General features: G+C 43.7%; 1 protein-coding gene across 1 annotated transcript; it reads right to left on the reverse strand.

Moving 5' to 3' along the window:
• Positions 1-14,655: 14,655 nt before the first annotated feature.
• On the reverse strand, positions 14,656-22,415 carry LOC119231374 (olfactory receptor 1J4-like). Its single transcript, XM_037493148.1, is given in 5 exon segments — positions 14,656-15,550; positions 16,355-16,368; positions 17,268-17,302; positions 21,972-22,082; positions 22,085-22,415. Coding segments are annotated over 5 exon segments (1,386 nt in total).

The following is a 22,415-nucleotide window of genomic DNA, read 5'->3' on the forward strand; positions in this document are numbered from 1 at the left end:
GAGGCACGAGTCCAGCCTGATGAGCAGGATGATGAGCAGGTTCCCCAGCAGGGTGGTCAGGTACATGCCCAGAAACAGGGTGAGGAACAGAACCTGCTGCCCTGGACGGATGGGGAGCCCCAGGAGGAGGAACTCGAATACGCTGCTCTGGTTCTCCCACCTCAGGTTGCTCACGTCTGGCCGGGGATGAAGGAAAGAAGGAGAGGTAGGAAGTCTACAATTATCCTCAATGACTTGGCAATATCCTTTTACATGAATGCATATAAAGGCATTTTTTAACCATGATCTGTTTATTGCTCACACCTGTGGATGTGTGGATCCGTAGGTCACAGTGGGCTTCATGGTTGTAAGACTTCACGATACCCTACAAAGTTTCCTTCCACGAACCAGAGGGCAATTTTTTCTATGCCACAAATATGTCTTGAACAACTGCCTTGGCCCAGGCCCCCACAAAGCACTGGGTTCATAACAGCAAGCAGGAAATGCAGCCTCTGCCTTCAAGGAGTTTCCATCTTTCTATCATTGCAGGTCACATGACAGTACCTGGCATGCATGGCAAAGTCATGAGATGGGCAGCAGGAGAGAATCCATAACTTCCTCTTGAAGAGACCTACCCAATCTAAACTGGAAATTAATAGCTAGTGATTTCTCACAAGCTAGAATAAAATTGGCAGGATGTAACTGCTCTGAGATTGCTATTCCCTGTCAACAAAAATCCATCCAGGATCCTAACCAAACTAAAATAATAATATTGAAATATTTATCTTTAACCGACAGCATGCCAGACTCTACACCCCTGGTTCCATATGCACTTTCTACCTAAATCCTAGACATAGCCCTAACATAGCAACAGTATAAATCCTATTTTAAGGCCTCCCTGATGGTGCAGCTGGTTGAGCGCGGAGCTGTGAAGCTGTCCTCAGCCTCTGCAGTGCGGGTTCGACTCCTGGCCAGCCAGGGAGATTCCCACATGGTGCGACAGACCTCTCCTGTCATGCCCTCTGCTCTCCTCAGCCGTGTATGTCGGTCCTTCTGCCCGTTCTGCTCCCCGCTCTCTCTCCGGTGAATTCTCTCATACTCCCGTGACTCTGGCTTGTACCACAGTGCTTGTGTAAATAAATAAATCTTTAAAAAATCCTATTTTAGCTATGAGGAACAAAATAAACATTCTCTGTGTGTGCAAAGATACATCAATAATCAGCAGAAAAGGCTAAATCACAATATATCTCTCTGGGCAGATTCCAGCTTTTAACCCTCTGCATACATGTCACACCCCCAGTTGTTAGAATAAGGCGACATGTTGTGTGACATCATTTGTCATTCCTTTGTCTGAGAGTTATCAGTCATTTCTCGTGCATCATACACCGGTAAGCACATTTACAAAGTGCTTTCGCATACTTTAATTCCAAATAATTATATCAGAGATTATATGATACATAAGGTAATTATACCTTCATCTCAGAAATGTGAAAAGACTTAAGAAAAGATACAACGACCAATGAGGTTTCCTAGTTCTCGGATGGTGGATTCCAGATGCACACTTCTTTTGGCAGAGAGCTTAGTTAGGATTAGACACACACACACAGACAAACACACATTGAGGAGGGATCTGCAGTGACTCTCTAAAGCAGAGAGCAGGACAGCAAGGCCTCCTCAGGGACCATGAACTGGCTGAGGGCTCTGCTTATCTGGGTTCACGGCCACCGAGAGGACAGTGTCTGGACCCCCATGTGGAGGCCTGGCTGCCCACTGACTTGTGTTGTCACCTCACTGAGAAACAGAGGAAACAAGCAGGAACCAGCTGGATCAACTGGGTCCTTGATTCGGTGGAGGTGGTGATGGGGTGATTTGCGAGGAAGATGCTGGGTCCGAGCCCTGGAGTGATCAGGCTGTGTTCTCCAGTGTGTGAGGGGCATGCAAGGGCCCCTGTTCTTAGACTTATACTTGTCCTGCCCCAGACAGCAGTGAAGTGGGGGTCTCCATCACACAGACACTGGTTGGGGAATGATAATAAAAATCCTCAGCACTTCTAAGAGAGCAAACATAAGGGCCAGACTGTGAGTGGGCCTCATTGGAAACTGAGCAGGCACTGAGCTCTCATCCATTAGTATGTGACACCTGCCCAGTGGGGGAGACCCGAGTGACCCTTCCTCTCAGTGCAGAGCCTGACCCTTGTGAACGGCCACTAAAGTGTCAGTGAGAATGGCACGTGGGCCCCATGCTGTGGATGGTGCCCCACAGAGACACTGTCTGTAATGAAAACATCAAAACACAACCACACACTATCCTTGGAGTGACAGGCATATGTCAGTTTTGTTATAAACAAAACACAACACCACAGCTACCACTTGACTCTAGCAATTTCATCCTCTTTCCTCTGGATAAATGCAGGAACTCTATTCCAGAGTGGGCAGCACATCTTCTCTCTTTACACTCTGCAGTCTCTATACTTACCTGTAGGAGTAGCCAGATGAACATGGGGGAGTTATGCAGCAGGCAGGGCAGGTGTTTGAGATCAAAGGACTGGTTAAGAGACTACAGGTCACACCCAGAAGTGGTCTCCACTTGCCTAATGGGGACCCAGTTAACGCTTGAGCTCTGGGCCAGAGAGCTCTGTGTCTGTCTCTGTCTCTACCTCTGTCTTTTTCAATCTCTGTCTCTCAGTCTATGTATGTATAAATATATATGTACATACAAAATTCCGGCAGGAACATATTTTTACCTAAATCATTACAAGCAACGACCCATAAGGAATCCGTAGGAAGAAACATTATTTTTTTTCCTCTTTGAATTCACAGCACAGTCTGACCTGCCATTCTTGCTAAGTCAATGACCGTCTAATCAACGTCTGTGTCCTCAGCTTCTGTTGTGGGCACCAGGCAAAAAGCAAGAAGCAAATCTCTGTGAGCCTCTGACCTCCTGACTTTCTGTGTCTGCCCTTGAACTCCAGAGCAATAGCCAGAAGGGTGCTATTTTATAAACCATGAGAGAACAAGAAATAGTCCCTAAACTCTTGGTGGAAAAATGTGAGTAGTCTAATTGCCCACAATTCCTGTCAGATCATGGGGAGGAGCCTGTGCAGAGGCCAAAGGCACACTGGGAGCCACCTGGGAGGATGTCTCAGGTGCAGGGACACTCTGGGTTGCCCATAGATCCAGATGTGAAGCAGGATGACTTAATCATCTTCCAATACCCATGTGGCCAATGCCCTGGTCAGACAGCATGGGATGCTGGGCTCTGCCTGTCATTCATTGTTGCACTGAACATGTCAAATAACTTCTCTCCTCAAGCTTGTTTCTTAAGTGGTTTTAACCCTGCTTTACTTTAAAGTACAGATAATCAGTGTATAGTCAGTATGAAGTTTTTATTAAAGTTATATGAGATCATTCCTGTTAAGAACACATTAGTGCTAGTTCTTCATGTATATTCCAAGAAAGAAGTAAATATATGATCAGTGATGTTGACATAGTATTGATATGAATGAATGACTCAGTTGATTTATAATTTGAAAAGTCAGTTGCAGTTCTATATGCAAACAATAGGTTAGAAGAGAGAAAACTGAAGAAAATCATCTCATTCACAATTACACAGAAAGAATAGAATTCCTAGGAATAAACTTAACAAAGGAGGTGAAGGATCCACACAATGAAACCATAAACATTATAAAAAGAATTTTGCATTGGGGCACTCTCCTGCCTCACCTGCTGCTGCTCCTAGCAGTGTGGTTCAATAAATCTTCCTGTTCAATTTTCCACTCTGTCTCTGATGAATTCTTTCACCCGGGCTTTTTTGGCATACACCTGATTCTCTCCCACCATAAAAAGATGATATTGATTGGAAGAATTTACATTACTAACATAGACATACTCCCCAAAGAAATACATAGATGGAATTTAATCCCTGTGGTAGTTATGGAGTGACAACATGTATTTGTTGAGATTTGAAATGATAACCCTTAAAACAAATGCAATAATGTAAGTCAACATAAATAAACAGCATATAAATAAAAAATCAATTAAAGACTTGGATATAAGACCCCAAACCGGTCTTGGGGCGGAGCAACATGGCGGCGAGGAGACGCTGCGAGTAAGATCTCCCATTAAAAAAAGTTAATAGGGAGGAAAAGCGGCAGGTCCCAGTGAGAAGTGGGACACGGAAGATAAACGGGTGACGCCAGCGAACTGCCCGAAGAAGAAAGTGGCCATAAAAGAGGACTAGAAGGGAGGGAAGCGCAGAACCCTGCTCCCCTCCCCCGCCCACAGAGGCGGCACTCTCCGACCGGCAGAGAGGAGGAAACAACAAACCAAAACGGCCAACAAGAACAAACGACGCAGCAAGCGGGACTGTGAGCGGAAAGGAACTATTGCAGCCACCACACCCCGTGAACGGGAGCTGAGGCGAACCCTGCAGGATTCGCCGCGGCGGTGAGCGAACGGCTCCGGGCGCCATTAGAGAAGAACAAAGACCCCGGGAGACGCGCACACAGCCCGGGCTGCCGGTAAGCTGGCTCAGAAACGCGGCGCGCTTGGCGCGCTTGAAAAGAAAACGCGGACTGGGATCGCAGCGGCCCAGGTCCCCGCGCCTGCGACCTAGGCTTGCGGGGAGACGCGCGGAGGTCCTCACTGAGGTGAAGGTCCCTCCCTGAGTGAGCAGGAACCAGGCACCCAGGCACGGGAGCGGGTGCAAAAGGCGCCATTCCCGCGCCACTGAACTGGGCTACAGCCCGCGTCCTGGACCTGAGGGCTTTGGAACTGAGAACCGGGGCACGAAATTAGGGGCGTGGGTTCCCCACGATGGTGGGGCACAAGGCAGACACAGCACCCCAAAGCCGTTGAGGTGTACCCTACCATCCCCGCTCTGCTCCCTGTCCCACGGGGTGGAAAATCAGCTCCCCAAGGGCTCTAGGAGAGATCTCTGGTGCCACCTAGCGACTTGAAGCCAGCACAGGCTCCTGAAGGAGCTAGTGGCCAGCTGGGGAGTTAGCCCACACCGGGCCCCTTCCGAACAAGTAGTCTGAGCCCACAGGGAGAGCGAGCACCCACAGCCAGGGCAGACCAGGCGCGCAGAAGAGTGTGCCTGGGACTGGACGCGCAGGGAGTGTGTCCCACATCACCATTTTAGAACAGGGACATTTCTTCAGTAAAGACTACCTGCACAAGGCTTCCTCAGGAGCCAGAGGTGAGCGGGGGAAGTTCGCCCACGCCAGACCCCCTCTGGCCTGCAGTCCAAGCCCAGAGGGGGAACAGGAACCCACCGCTGGGGCAGACCAGGCGCACAGGGGAGTGTGTCCCCACATCGGCATTTTAGGACAGGGACCTTTCTCCAATAAAGACTGCTTGAAACTGACAGATGACTCCTGGAGGAACCAGAGGGGAGCAGAGAAGCCCACCCAAGATGCCGGCCAGTCCCAACAACACAGTGTCCCAACGCATACGGCAAATTAGAAAACAGACAGTAGGGAGGAGAAGAACCACACGCAACCTAGCAACTCTCCAGAGAAAAAGCACACCACAAAAAGAAAACCAGCCCCCAGATTGCAACGACAGTAACTTGGAAGAACTTCTGAGCCTTCCAGAAAGAGAATTTAAAATTGCCGTGATTAAAAAACTGACAGAAGTCATAAAGGAAAACAATGATAAGGGAAAAATAATCAACGATCAGAAGAATGAAATTGAGTCCCTAAAGAGGGAAGTAAAAGAAATGCAGAAGATGAAAGAATTAGTGGAAGAACTAAAGAATTCTGGGAAAAGCAATGAAAGCAGAATTGATGAAATGGAAGAACGAATAAGTGCTCTTGAAGACACAGAAATAAAAAGAACCAAAACAGAAAAGGAAAGAGAAGTACGAAGGAAAAAGAATGAAGAAAGACTTCGGGAACTATCTGACTCCATGAGGAAAGGAAATATAAGAGTTATAGGAATACCAGAAGGAGAGGAGAGAGAAGTAGGAACAGAGAAAATATTCAAAGAGATAATTGAAGAGAACTTCCCAAATGTGAAGAAGGAGCTGAAAATTGATATACAAGAAGCAAGAAGAACACCAAACTTCCACGACGAAAGAAAAAATACAGCAAGACACATAATAGTAAAGCTCCCTAGAATCCAGGACAAGGAAAAAATAATGAAGCTGGCAAGAGGGAAGAAACAGATAACATTCAAAGGAAAGCCAATCAGGCTGACATCAGACTTCTCCGAAGAAACACTACGGGCAAGGAGAGAGTGGAGGGACATAGTCAACAGACTCCAAGAAAACAGATGCCAACCAAGAATACTCTATCCCGCAAAGCTCTCCTTCCTCTTTGAAGAAAGAATATGGACCTTCCCAGACAAACAGAAACTCCGGAATTTCATTGCAACTAAACCCCCACTCCAAAAATACTACAAGGAGTCCTAAAGCCAGAACCTCAGAGGGACGAATAACAATGAAAGAAGGCCCAAAAAAAAAAAAAAGTTATTAAAAGAATAAATAAATAAAATCAAAGGAAAGACAAACACAATGGCAAATACAGATGTTAACATATCAATATTAACTCTAAATGTAAATGGACTAAACTCTTCAATAAAAAGACACAGAGTTGCAGCCTGGATTAAGAAACAAAACCCAACCTTTTGCTGTCTCCAGGAAACACATTTAGCTACAAAAGATAAAAATAGGCTCAAAGTTAAAGGATAGAAAACAATCCTACAAGCAAATGGACCAAAAAAGAAAGCAGGAACAGCTATACTTATATCAGATAAAACAGATTTCAAACTCAAAAAGATAAAAAGAGACCCCAATGGTCACTACATTATGATCAAGGGGACAATACTTCAAGAAGAAATAACACTCATTAACATATACTCACCAAACGAAAGAGCACCAAAATATATCAGACAACTGTTGTCCTCTCTGAAAACAGACATCAGAGAAAACACATACGTAGTGGGAGACTTCAACACACCACTATCAACAATGGATAGATCAACAAGACAAAAAATAAGTAAAGAAACCAAAGCTCTAAATAAGAACCTAGAGCAATTGGGCTTAATAGACATCTATAGAACACTAAACCCCAAAAAAACGGAGTACACATTTTTCTCAAGCGCACACGGATCATTCTCCAGGATCGATCACATACTGGGGCACAAGACAAACATCAACAGATACACCAAGATTGAAATCATATCAACCATCTTTTCTGACCATGAAGGCATCAAACTAGAAATAAACCATAAAAAGAAGGCAAGGAACTTTCCTACCTCATGGAGATTAAAAACCACACTACTGGAAGACCACTGGACTAATGAGGAGATCAAAGAAGAAATTAAAAAATTTTTTGAATTGAACGACAAGGAGGACACCAATATCCTAAATGTATGGGATGCAGCAAAAGCAGTAATAAGAGGAAAATATATAGCAATAGAAGCTCACATCAAGAAACAAGAAAGAACTCAAAGAAACAACCTAATCTCGAAGCTCAAAGATCTAGAAAAAGAACAACAAAAAACCCCAAAACCAGTAGAAGAAAGAAATAATAAAACCAAAGCAGAAATAAATGAAATTGAAACTAAAAAAACAATCCAAAAGATCAATGAAACCAAGAGCTGGTTCTTTGAAAAATCAATAAAATAGACAAACCCCTAGCCAGGCTCACAAAGGAAAAAAGGGAGAAAGCACAAATAAACAGGATCATCAATGAAAGAGGAGAAATCACAACGGACACAGCAGAAATCAAAAGAATAATCAGTAACTACTATGAACAGTTATATGGAAACAAGTTTAACAATCTAGAGGAGATGGACAAATTCCTACAACTCTACAATCACCCAAAGCTAGATAAAGAAGAAATAGAACACCTAAACAGACCAATTACAATTAGCGAAATTGAAATCGTAATCAAAAACCTCCCCAAAAACAAAAGCCCAGGACCTGATGGATTTACAAATGAATTCTACCAAACATTCAGAGACGAATTAGTGCCTATCCTTCACAAACTCTTCCAAAAAATTGAGAAGGAAGGGACAATACCAAACACGTTCTATGAAGCCAACATTACACTAATACCAAAACCGAACAAGGACAACACAAAAAAGGAAAACTACAGGCCAATCTCCCTAATGAACACTGATGCAAAAATCCTCAATAAAATTTTAGCCATCAGAATCCAACAATGTATCCATAAGATAATTCACCACGACCAAGTAGGATTCATTCCAGGGGCACAAGGATGGTTTAACATCCGAAAATCAATCAATGTTATCCAACACATCAACAAAAAGAAATATAAAAACCATATGATAATATCAATAGATGCTGAGAAAGCTTTCGACAAAGTGCAACACCCATTCATGATAAAAGCCCTTGAAATTCTTGGGATACAAGGAACATACCTCAACATCATAAAGGCCATCTATGACAAGCCAACAGCCAGTATCATTCTCAATGGTGAAAAGCTGAAAGCAATTCCATTAAGATCTGGAACAAGACAAGGATGTCCACTCTCACCACTGCTTTTCAATATAATACTGGAAGTCCTAGCCAGGGCAATAAGACAAGAGAAAGACATCCAAGGAATCCAAATAGGAAAAGAAGAAGTCAAACTATCACTATTTGCAGACGATATGATATTATACATAGAGAACCTCAAAAACTCCACAGAAAAGCTAATTCAACTCATCAATCAGTTCAGTAAAGTGGCAGGATACAAAATCAACACGCAAAAGTCAGTAGCCTTCCTATACACAAACAATAAATCTGAAGAAGAAGAAATCAAAAAAACCATCCCTTTTGTTATTGAAACAAAAAAAATCAAATATTTGGGAATAAATCTAACAAAAGAGGTAAAGGACCTATACAAAGAAAACTATAAAACACTGTTAAAAGAAATAGAAGAAGACACAAAGAAATGGAGAGACATCCCCTGCTCGTGGATTGGAAGAATAAACATTATTAAAATGGCCATTCTTCCAAAAGCAATATACAGATTCAATGCTATTCCAATCAAAATTTCAATGTCATTCTTCAAAGAAATAGAACAATTATTGATGAAATTCATATGGAATCACAAAAAACCCCGAATAGCCAAAGCTCTCCTGAAAAAAAAGAAGGGAATGGAGGCATTACACTCCCAGACTTCAAACTATACTACAAGCCATAATCATCAAAACTGCATGGTATTGGAACAAGAACAGACATACAGACCAATGGAATCGAATAGAAAATCCAGAAATAAACCCACAGATTTATGGTCAACTAATCTTTGACAAAGGAGCAAAGACTATGCATTGGAGCAAAGAAAGTTTGTTCAGTAAATGGTGCTGGGAAAACTGGGTCGCTACATGCAAAAGAATGAAGCTTGACCACTACCTCACACCATACACAAAAATCAACTCAAAATGGATTAAAGAACTAGACATAAGACCTGAAACCATAAAATATATAGAAGGAAATATAGTCGAAACACTACGTGATTTGCACATCAAAGACATCTTTACAGACACATCACCCAAAGCAGTGATAGTGAAGGCAAAGATAAACAGCTGGGACTACATCAAATTAAAGAGCTTCTGCACAGCAAAAGAGACAATAACAAAAACAAAGAGAAACCCCACCAACTGGGAGAACATTTTTGCACACAACACTAATGATAAAGGACTGATCACAAAAATCTGCAAAGAGCTGATGAGACTCAACAACAACAAAGAAAATAATCCAGTCAAAAAATGGGCAGAAGAGCTAAAAAGAAACTTCTCTGAAGAGGAAATGCAAATGGCCAACAGGCATATGAAAAAATGTTCAACATCACTTGTCATCAGGGAAATGCAAATCAAAACTACCATGAGATACCATCTTACACCAGTGAGAATGGCACATATTAAAAAAACTAGCAACAACAAATGCTGGCGAGGGTGTGGAGAAAAAGGAACTCTTCTGCACTGTTGGTGGGAGTGCAAACTGGTCCAACCAATGTGGAAAGCTGTGTGGAGATTTCTGGACCTACTAAACATAGAGCTTCCATATGATCCAGCAATTCCACTCCTAGGTATTTACCCAAAGGACACAGAAACATCAATTCCAAAGAACACCTGCACCCCTATGTTTATAGCAGCACTGTTTACAATAGCTAAGCTTTGGAAACAACCCAAATGCCCAAAAATAGATGACTGGATCAAGAAGATGTGGTACATATATACCATGGAATATTACTCAGCATTCAAAAAAGATAAACACATGCAATTTGCAGCAACATGGATGGCGCTGGAAGGGATCATGCTCAGCGAAATAAGCCAAAAAGAAAAAGAAAAATACCGGATGGTCTCACTCATAGCAGGAATCTCGAAAACTTAAATAAGGGACCAGGAAAATGAATAACTATAAGAAAGTGAAAATCAAAATCAACAAAAAACTATGAACCAGAGACACTTTTTTGGGGGCGGGGGCGGGAGGGGAGGGATTGGGGTCAGAATTGGGGGGCTGTAATTGTATGGGGAATATAACAATAAATTTTAAAAAAAAAAAGAAAATGAAAAAAAAAAAAAGAATTTTCACACAATATAAATATAACACATTCAAAAAAAAAAATAAATAAAAAAAATAATAAAATATATATAAAAAAAAAAAAGACCCCAAACCTTCAAATACAAAGAAGACACCAGAGATGACACGTCATCACATCGACCATGCAGACATCTTTAGGGAATTGACCCCTAAAACAAGGGTAAATACAACAAAAATAATTAGAACTAAAGGAAATTAAAAAGATTTGTACAGTAAAAGTAAATACTAGCATATTAAAAAGACAGTCTACTAAGTGAAAGGTCCATGCAGCAGGTGTCGGCTTTCATTCCTGTATTTCAAACATTTCGGTTACTTCTGTGCTCTGAACAACAGCAAAGGGAAACTTTCTCTGGTGCAATGGCTCTCTCTCTCAGTGTGTTAATTCTGCTTCTCCAGGCCCACATATCCAAGTCCTCGTGGTCCCACAGTTAGCTCTGTACGGACGGTCTGAGCTAGGTTGGTTATTCTCACCACATCGGACTAAGCGGGCAGCCTATCTTCCAATCATGGTTGGAATCAGCCTGGCATCATCGATAGCAGCTGCAAATATGGCAGGTGGGGCCCTGGGACACAGCCTGATTTCTGCCCAGGAATTTCATGAAAGAATAGATACCTCCTTAGAAAAAACCTATGTGTCTTTAACATCATTACAAAGACACCTCACCTCCCTGGCACAGTTCACTCTCCAAAACCGGCAGGCTCTGGACTTGTTAACAGCTAATAAGGGGGGTACCTGCCTGTTCCTCAGGGAAGAATGTTATTACTAGTAAAACTGGGGACTCCAATTCTCCGTTGACAGGTTTCAAAATCCTATAGTGTCATGGCTCCTCCCATTCTTGGGGTCAATACTAATGATAACCTTATTTTTTTCTTTTCACTCCTTGCCTCCTAAAATTCATACAGGCTTGCATTCGGGAAATGTCTCCTACTGTAACAGGGTGGTCCCCAGGAAAGGGGGAGGCTCCCTGCCCCACCCAAGGGAGGGTGGAGCTGAGCAGGAAGAGGAGAAGCAGCAGAAGAGACTGAGGAAGGAAGCAGGATGGAGCCAGGAGACCTGGAGGAGGTGCATGGAGCCTAGAGACATGTGAAGAAACTGCGCTTGTCTTTTGGTCGTGGACTGGGTGACACAGATGTGGGTGAGACCCGTGGGGAGGTGACAATGGCAGCTTTTATCTTGATGTTGATTTTGCTCTTTTCCTTCCGGGCTTGTCTGGTTGTTTCTGAACCTTTTCTGTGGGTCCCCACTGGAAGATGCTTTAGACTGGGGGCAGGCTGTGGGGCCTTGCTCTGGGCCAATCCCATTTGGATGGAGTTTTACCCACGAGGGGACAGGTCACTTTGGGTGCTTGATTTAGAAACTCGACTCTTTGCCTTTCCTGTCTTGTTTCCTAATTGTATTAAAGTTCCTTCCCATTAAAGTCTCATATGTTTTGTGTTGATGTGGCGGATGGCAGAACCCATTTAGAATAAGCAGGTTTGCGGGGTTTGGGCTGCCCCTCTCCCTGTCCTATAACACTACCACCTTTAACCAACTCCTTCTCCACCCATCTTCTAGCATCCCTGCAGAAGACCCTGATAACCAGGCCTGAGTCATCCCCTGGTCTTCGCCCCCTTTCAGCAGGAAGCAGCCAAAGAAAGAACCCTCGCCCCTTTTCCTATCAACAAAAGGCTGGTATGAAAGGTCCATGCAGCAGGCCGGAATGCAAAGCCTACCCAGAAGCCCACCTGGGGGGCAGGAATGCGGATACCTGCCTGGAGGACTCAGACGATGAGCCTCCCCCCTCCCCCTATGAGTCTCTTCTCAGACAAAGAACCTCTATCTGCCAAACGAAACTTCCCCACCCAACAAACTTATTCCCGCCATAGGAGCCCAACTTCCCACCTGACTCCTCCTTACCCTATAAAACCCTAATTCCCCCTAACAACGTGCTGGGCTTCACTGACCCCCACCTTGGGTGCGTGAGGTCCACCCGGGGCGCAATAAACTTTCCCTCCCTTTGAGAAATGTAGACTGGCTCTCCTTGTCTTTAAGCGCCGAACCTTTCACTAAGTGGGAGAATATATTTACACATTACACAATAAGGGATCATATGTAAGGTATGCAAGAACCCATTCGACCTGCCAATAAAAACCCAAAACAGGGCCTTCCCAGAGCCAAGTGGGTTTAGCAGCCTGCTGTGAAGCTGTCCGCCCCCTCTGCAGCACAGGTTCGATTCCTGGCTGGCCGGAGAGGTTCCCACATGGCGTGGCAGACCTTTCCTCCTCGCCCGCTGCTGCCCTCAGCAGTGTTATTGGTCCGTCTGCCTGTTCTGCTCCCTGCTCTACCTCTGGTGAATCCTCTCACCCTGCCACGCCTCTGACCTGTACCCCAGCTCTTGTATAACTAAATAAAGCTCTCTCTCCACCCCCCCTGTGTGTGTGTGTGTGTGTGTAATATGTATATAAACCCAAAACAACCCTACTGCAAAATGGGCATATGATTGCAACAGATACTTCTACAAAGAAAATATAGAGTTGGTCAATGGATATATGGGAAAAAAAGCTTATCTTCACTCTAATAAAGGAAAAGCTAATCAAAATGACAATGAGCTATTGTCTCACTCTTGTGAGAATGGCCATATTTAAAAGAATGGAAGGAAAAAATGGTGAGGATATTGGAAAAAAAAAAAAAGAACTCATCCATGGTCAGAATGCAAGTTGGTGCAGCCTCTGCAGAAATGGTATGGAGCTTTCTTCAGAAAAAACAAACAATGAAAATCCCATATGATCATTGCACATCTCCATCAGGCATTTACCCTAGATACGAAATCTCTAATACAAAAAGACTTATGCACCCATATATTCATAGCAGTGCTGGCCACAAATGCCAGTCATAGAACCAACCTAAGTGCCCATTGACAGACAAATAGGTAAAGAAATTGTAGAATACATGTGCTTGGTGGATTATGACACACAGCAACATGGATGGCCTCAAGGTGGTGATGTTAAGTGAAATAAGTCATAAAATGAAAGGCAGATACTGGGTGGTTTACTTATTTATGGAATATAAATAACCAAACAGCATAAACTGACAAAATACAGCAAAAAAAATCATCTTGAACTAAGGGAAAAAAAAAACATTATTTGTTATCAGAGAGAACAAGCTGGTGTGAGCAGTGAGTGGGGGGAAGGTTTGGGGCATTGGCATGGGTGGTTTGGTGGATGGTGCTGGAATATGGGCACGTGTGAAGGAGTAAAAATATACATCCACAATTTTAATAACTTTTAAATTAAAAAGAGCCCTGTCACAGATGTTCCAGAGTGTAAGTATTCCCATTACAGCTGACTGCAGTCTACCAACACGTCATCCTAGAGTTGGGAAGTGCTTTGAACAATCAACTTGAAGATGAGGCAAACCTGGTCACCCCCCACCAACTAAATCCAGTCCCCTGGGAGCAGATCATGAAGCTAGATCTGTGTATTCATAACATAACAGAAAAAACACACACATGAACAGTGACATATCTCCAAAGTAGAAGGCAACAGACATTTGCAATGGTGTGAAATATTTTTAAAATATTTTGCACATAGGGGCCTTCCCGGTGGCGCAGCGGTTGAGCACTGGGTTGCGAAGCTGCCCGCGGCCTCTGCAGCGCCGGTTCGATCCCCAGCTGCTCCCCAGCCACTGGAGGAGGGTCCCACATGGCGCGCAGACCTCTCCTGCTGCCCGCTGCTCCCCTCAGCAGTGTACTTTAGTCCTTCTGCCTGCTCTGCTCCCCGCTCTGGCTCTGGTGAATTCTCTCACCCTCCCGCGCTTCTGACTGTACCCAGTGCATGTATAAACAAAACAAACAAACAAACAAACAAATAAATAAATAAAACATGCCTCTATTAAAAAAAACATTAAAAAAAAATATTTTGCACATAACTTGCAAGAGGTGATTAAAAAAAAGAACACTGCAATGAGGATAATGAATATTTAACAAACCAAGTTACCAAATCTGACCTAGTTGATGCATTAACATCTCTGACAGCAGAATGCATGTTCTTTTCAAGTTATATGGAGTTATCTACCCTCTCACATAATTTAGGAGATACATCTCATGGCATTCGTGACCAAATCAGATGATTTACAGGTCGTCACTTGAAGAACTTAATCTTATTGACAAACGTCTCTAAGGCCTGTTTTATATCTCTATTCCTCAGGATCGAGGCAACCATGTCTTTGTCTCTGGAGGTGGATGAGGAGGAGAAGTAAACTCCTGCAGAGGTCCCATAGTATAAAGACACGACGAGGAGGTGGGAGCCACAGGTAGAGAAGGCTTTAAAGAGACTTGTAGTAGAGGGGACCCTCAGGACAGTCGTCCCTATACGGACATAGGAGCCAAGGATGCCACCCAAACAAAGGGTAAAGAGCAATCCTGCCTCAGTGAAGATGACCAACTCATTGAGGGACACATCTGAGCAGCTCATCTTTACAAGTGCAGAGAGCTCACAGAAGAAGTGAGGGATGTTAATGTCACCACAGAAGGAGACTTGGATCAAGAGCAGAGTGTGCAACAGAGAGTGGATGAGGCAAACAAACCAGGATCCCGCTACTAAGGAGACACACAGCTCCTGCCTCATGATGGTGGTGTAGTGCAGGGGCTGACAGATGGCCACGTACCTGTCAAAGGCCATCACTGCAAGAAGGAAACTGTCAAGACCAGCAAAGAACACAAAGAAATACATCTGAGAAATACATCCTCTGTAGGAGATAGATAGTTGCTGTGCATGCATGTTCCACAGCATCTTGGGGACAGTGACAGATGAGAAGGAGACATCAGAGAAGGCCAAGTGGCTGAGGAAGAAGTACATGGGGGTGTGGAGGCGCGAGTCCAGCCTGATGAGCAGGATGATGAGCAGGTTCCCCAGCACCGTGCTCAGGAACATGCCCAGAAACAGGGTGAGGAACAGAACCTGCTGCCCTGGACGGATGGGGAGCCCCAGGACGAGGAACTCGGACACACTGCTCTGGTTCTCCCACCTCATGTTGCTCATGTCTCTGCCGGGGATGAAGGAAAGAAGGAGAGGTAGGAAGTCTACAATTATCCTCAATGACTTGGCAATATCCTTTTTACATGAATGCATATAAAGGCATTTTTTAACCATGATCTGTTTCTTGCTCACACCTGTGGATGTGTGGATCCGTCTGTCACAGTGGGCTTCATGGTTGTATGACCTCACGGTACCCTACAAAGTTTCCTTCCACGAACCAGAGGGCAATTTTTCTATACCACAAATATGTCCTGAACAACTGCCTTGGCCCAGGCTCCCCACAAAGCACTGGGTTCATAACAGCAAGCAGGAAATGAAGCCTCTAACTTCAAGGAGTTTCCATCTTTCTATCATTGCAGGTCACATGACAGTACCTGGCACGCATGGCAAAGTCATGAGATGTGCAGCAGTAGAGAATCCATAACTTCCTCTTGAAGAGACCTACACAATCTAAACTGGAAATTAATTGCTAGTGATTTCCCATAAGCTAGAGTGAAATAGGCAGGATGTAACTGCTCTGAGACATTGCTATTCCCTGTCACCAAAAGTCTATCCAGGATCCTAACCTAACTAAAATAATAATATTGAAATATTTGTCTTTAACCTACAGCATGCCAGACACTACACCCATGGTTCCATATGCACTTTCTACCTAAATCCTAGACATAGCCCTAACACAGCAACAGTATAAATCCTAATTTAGTGCCTCTCCGATGGTGCAGCGGGTTGAGCGCACAGCTGTGAACCTGTCCTCAGCCTCTGCAGTGCGGGTTCGATTCCCGGCCGGCAGGGAGATTCCCACGTTGTGAGGCAGACCTCTCCTGTCACACATGCTGCTCTCCTCAGCCGTGTATGTTGGTCCTTCTGCCTGTTCTGCTCTCTGCTATGTCTCTGGTGAATTCTCTCATACTCCCGTGCCTCTGGCTTGTACCATAGTGCTTGTGTAAATAAATAAATCTTTAAAAAAATACTATTTTAACTATGAGGAACAAAATATACATTATATGTGCAAATATACACCAATAATCAGCAGAAAAGGCTAAATCACAATATATCTCTCTGGGCAGAATCAAGCTTTTTACCCTCTGCATACATGTCACACCCCCAGTTGTTAGAATAAGGCAACATGTTGTGTGATGTCATTTGTCATTCCTTTGTCTGAGAGTTATCAGTCATTTCTGGTGCATCATACACTGGTAAGCACATTTACAAAGTGCTTTCACATACTTTATTTCCAAATAATTATATCAGAGATTAGATGATACATAAGGTAATTATACCTTCATCTCAGAAATGTGAAAAGACTCAGGAAAAGGTATAATGACCAATGAGGTCTCATAGTTCTCTGATGGTGGATTCCAGATGCACCCTTCCTTTGGCAGAGAGCTTAGTTAGATAAGACACACACACACACACAAACACACGTTGAGGAGTGATCTAGCCTTACTCTCTCAAGCAGGGAGCAGGACAGCAAGACCTCCTCAGGGACCATGAACTGGCTGAGGGCTCTGCTTATCTGGGTGCAAGGCCACAGAGAGGACAGTGTCTGGACCCCCATGTGAGGCCTGGCTGCCCACTCACATGTGCTATCACTTCACTAGAAACAGAGGAAACAAGCAGGAATCAGCTGGACCAACTGGGTCCTTGATTCAGTAGAGGTGGTGGGGGTTGATTTGTGAGGAAGTTTCTGGGTCTGAGGCCTGGATTTATCAGGCCGTGTTCTTCAGTGTGTGAGGGGCTGCAAGGGCCCCTGTTCTTAGACTTATACTTGTCCTGCCCCAGACAGCAGTGAAGTGGGGGTCTCCATCACACAGAAACTGGCTTGGGGATGATAATAAAAATCCTCAGCACTTCTGAGGACCAATCATGAGCCAGGTGAGATGCTGGATAGCCTGTTTGCATTGGCTCATTTATTCCTCAGAACAGCAAGTATGTGGGAGTAGTTACCCTCCTTTCCCAGGGAGGGGTCTCAATGTCAGAAAGCAAACATAAGGGCCAGACTGTGAGTGGGCCCCATTGGAAACTGAGCAGGCACTGAGCTCCCATACATTAGTATGTGACACCTGCCCAGTGGGGGAGCCCCGAGTGACCCTTCCTCTCAGTGCAGAGCCTGACCCTTGTGAATGGCCAATGAAGTGTCAGTGAGGATGGCACGTGGGCCACATGCCGTGGACCGTGCCCCACAGAAACACTGCCTGTAATGAAAACATCAAAGCACAACCACACACACTATCCTTGGAGTGACAGGCATATGTCAGTTTTGTTATAAACAAAACACAACGTCACAGCTACCACTTGACTCTAACAATTTCATCCTCCTTCCTCTACTGCTCATGGATAAATGCAGGAACCCCTGCTCCAGAGTGGGCAGCACATCTTCTCTCTGTACACTCTGCAGTCTCTTTCCTTACCTGTAGGAGTAGCCAGATGAACATGCGGGAGTTATGCAGCAGGGAGGGCAGGTGTTTGAGATCAAAGGACTGGGTAAGAGACTGCAGGTCACGCCCAGAAGTGGTCCCCACTTTCCTAATGGGGACCCAGTTGATGCTTGAGCTCTGGGCCAAGGAGGAAAAGAATTCGTTGTGTCATTTACCCCTCTCTGTCTCTTTTCCCTTTCTCTCTGTCTACCCCTGTCTTTTTCAATCTCTGACTCTCAGTCTCTCTATATATAAATATGTATGTACAGACAAAATTCTGGCAGGAACATAATTTTATATACATTACTAGCAAAACCCAAAATGTTTCCATAGAAAGAAACATTTTTTTCCTCTTTGAATTCACAGCATAGTCTGACCTGCCATACTTGCTCAGTCAATGACCCTCTAATCAGCGTCTGCGTCCTCAGCTTCTGTTGTGGACACCAGGCAAAAAGCACGAAGCAAATCTCTGGGAGCCTATGACCTCCTGACTCTCTGTGTCTGCCCTTGAACTTCAGAGTAATAGCCATGAGGGTTCTATTTTATAAACCAGGAGAGGACAAAGAAATAGTCCCTAAATTCTTGGTGGAAAAATGCCAGAAAAATCTAATTGCCCGATATTCCTGTCAGACCTTGGGGAGGAGCCTGTGCAGAGGCCAAAGGGACACTGGGATCCACCTGGGAGGGTGTCTCAGGTACAGGGACACTCTGGGTTGCCCATAGATCAGCTGGGAAGCAGGATGACTTAATCATCTTCCAATGCCTATGTGGCCAATGCCCTGGTCAGACAGCACGGGATGCTGGATTCTGCCTGTCATTCATTGTTGCGCTCAACATGTCAAGTAACTTATCTCAAGCTTGTTTCATAAGTTGTTTTAACCTTGTTTTACTTTAAAGTACAGACAATCAGTGTATAGTCAGTATGAAGTTTTTATTAAAGTTATATGAGATCATTTCTGTTAAGAACACATTAGTGCTAGTTCTTTATGTATATTACAAGGAAGGAGAAGTAAATATATGATCATTGATGTTGATATAGTATTGATATGAATGAATGACTCAGTTAGTTGATTTATAATTTGAAAGTCAGTTGCAGTTCCATATGCAAACAATAGGTTAGAAGAGAGAAAACTGAAGAAAATCATCTCTTTCACAATTACACAGAGAGAATAGAATTCCTCAGGTTAAACTTAAGAAAGTAGGTGAAGGATCCACACAATGAAAACTATAAGGCATTATAAAGAGAATTATGGATTGGGGCTCAGCAGATCTCTCCTGCCTCACCTGCTGTTGCTCTTAGCAGTGTGTTTCAATAAATCTGCCTGTTCAATTTTCCACTCTGTCTCTGATGAATTCTTTCACTCCTGCAGTTTTAGCATATACCCCATCCTCCCCCACCATAAAAAGATGATATTGATTGGAAGAATTTACATTACTAACATAGACATACTCCCCAATGAAGTATGTAGATTGAATACAATCCTGGTGGTAGTTATAGCTAAAAACATATATTTGTAGAGATTTGAACTGATAATCCCTAAAACAAATGCAATAATGTAAACCAATATAAATAAACAGCATATAAATAAATTAAAAATCATTAAAGACTTGGATATAAGACCCCAAACCATAAAATAGAAAGAAGACACCAGAGATGATACACTTCATCACTTTGACCATGCAGACATCTACAGGGAATTTCCTTCTACAACAAGGGAAAATACAACAAAAATAAATAATTATAACTAAAGGAAATTAAAAATATTTGTACAGTAAAGAAAATACTAGCATATTAAAAAGACAGTCTACTAAGTGGGAGAATATATTTACACATTACACAACTAATAAGGGATCTTAGATAAGGTATACAAGAATCCATTCGACCTGCCAACAAAAACCCCAAACAGGTTCTCCTGGTGATGCAGTGGTTGAGCACCCTGCTGTGAAGCTGTCTCCAGCCTCTGCAGTGTGGATTGGATTCCTGGTTGGCCAGGGAGAGTCCCACATGGCGTGGCCGACTTCTCCTGGCTGGCCTGCTGCTCCCCTTCACAGTGTTATCGGTCCGTCTGCCTGTTCTTCCCACTCTGTCTCTGGTGAATCCTCTCACCCTCCCGTGCCTCTGACCTGTACCCCAGTTCTTGATAATTAAATCTCTCTCTCTCTCTCCCCCCCCCACTCACATATAAAACCAAAACAACCCAACTACAAAATGGGCATATGATTGCAATAGATACTTCTCCAAAGAAAATGTACACTTGGTCAATGGTTATATGGGAAAAAAGCAAAACTTCACTTCTAATAAAGGAAAAGCAAATCAAAACCACAATGAGATATCACCTCACTCTTGTGAGATTGGTCATATTTAAAAGAACGGAAGCAAAATATGGTGAGGATATGGGAAAAAAAAAACTCATCCATGGTCAGAATGCAAGTTGGTGCAGCATCTACAGAAATGGTATGGAGCTTTCTTCAGAAAATACAAACAATGAAAATCCCATATGATCATTGCACATCTCCATCAGGCATTTACCCTAGATATGAAATCTCTAATACAAAAGACTTATGCACCTGTATACTCATAGCAGTGCTGTTCATAAGTGCCCAGTCATGGAACCAACCTAAGTGCCCATCAACAAATGGGTAAAGAAATTGTAGAAAATATGTGTCAGTGGAATACTACACACTGCAATGTGGATGCCCTGAAGGCGGTGATGTTAAGTGAAATAAGTCATAAAATGAAAGGCAGATACTGGGTGGTTTTACTTATCTGTGGAATATAAATAACCAAACAGCATATACTGACAAAATACAGCAAAAAAACTCATCTGAAACTAAGGGAAAAAAAACATTATTTGTTATCAGAGAGAACAAGGTGGTGTGAGCAGTGAATGGGGGGAAGGGCTGGGGCATTGACATGGGTGATTTGGTGGATGGTGGTGGAATATGGGCACGTGTAGAGGAGAAAAAATATACATCCACAATATTAATACCTTTTAAATTAAAAAGAGCCCTGTCACAGATGTTCCATAGTGTAAGTGTTCCCATTACAGCTGACTGCAATCTACCGACATGTCATCCTAGAGTTGGGAAGAGCTGTGAACAATCAACTTGAAGATGAGGCAAACCTGGTCTCCCCCCACCAAATAAATCGAGTCCACTGGGAGCAGATCATGAAGCCAGATCTGTGTCTTCATAACATAACAGAAAAAAAACACACACATGAACAGTAACATATCTCCAAAGTAGAAGGCAATGGACATTTGCTATGGTGTGAAATATTTTAAAAATTTTTTGCACATAATTTGCAAGAGATGATAAAAAAGGAGAACAATGCAATGAGGATAATGAATATTTAACAAACCAAGTTACCAAATCTGACCTATTTGATGCATTAAAATCGCTGACAGCAGAATGCATGTTCTTTTCAAGTTACATGGAGTTATTTACCCTTTCACATAATTTAGGAGATATATCTCATGGCATTCGTGACCAAATCAGAAGATTTACAGGTCGTCACTTCAAGAAGTTCACTTTATTGACAAATGTGTCTAAGGCCTGTTTTATATCTCTGTTCCTCAGGCTGTAGATGAAGGGGTTCAGCATGGGGGTGATGACGGTGTACATCACAGAAGCGATCAAGTCTTTGTCTCTGGAGGTGGATGATGAGGGAAGTAAACTCCTGCAGCTGTCCCATAGTATAAAGACACAACAAGAAGGTGGGAGCCACAAGTAGAGAAGGCTTTAAAGAGACTTTTAGTGGAGGGGACCCTCAGGACAGTGGTCCCTATACAGACATAGGAGCCTAGGATGCCACCCACACACAGGGTAAAGAGCAATCCTGCCTCAGTGAAGATGACCAACTCATTGAGGGACACGTCTGAGAAGCTCCTCTTCAGGAGTTCAGAGAGGTCACAGAAGAAGTTGGGGATGTTACTGTCACCACAGAAGGAGTCTTGGATCAAGAGCAGAGTGTGCAACAGAGAGTGGTTGAGGCAAACAAACAGGATCCCGCTACTAAGGAGACACACAGCTCCTGCCTCATGATGGTGGTGTAGTGGAGGGGCTGACAGATGGCCATGTACCTGTCAAAGGCCATCACTGCAAGAAGGAATTGTCAAGAGTAGCAAAGAACAAAAAGAAGTACATCTGAGAAATACATCCTCCGTAGGAGATAGATAGTTGCTGTGCGTGCATGTTCCACAGCATCTTGGTGACAGTGACAGATGAGAAGGAGACATCAGAGAAGGACAAGTGGCTGAGGAAGAGGTACATGGGGGTGTGGAGGCGCGAGTCCAGCCTGATGAGCAGGATGATGAGCAGGTTCCCCAGCAGGGTGGTCAAGTACATGCCCAGAAACAGGGTGAGGAACAGAACCTGCTGCCCTGGAGGGATGGGGAGCCCCAGGAGGAGGAACTCGGACACGCTGCTCTGGTTCTCCCACCTCAT

The sequence above is a fragment of the Talpa occidentalis genome, unplaced genomic scaffold, assembly GCF_014898055.3.
Source record: "Talpa occidentalis isolate TD23 unplaced genomic scaffold, MPIMG_talOcc4v2.1 talOcc4.7, whole genome shotgun sequence".
NCBI classification, from domain to species: Eukaryota; Metazoa; Chordata; class Mammalia; order Eulipotyphla; family Talpidae; genus Talpa; species Talpa occidentalis.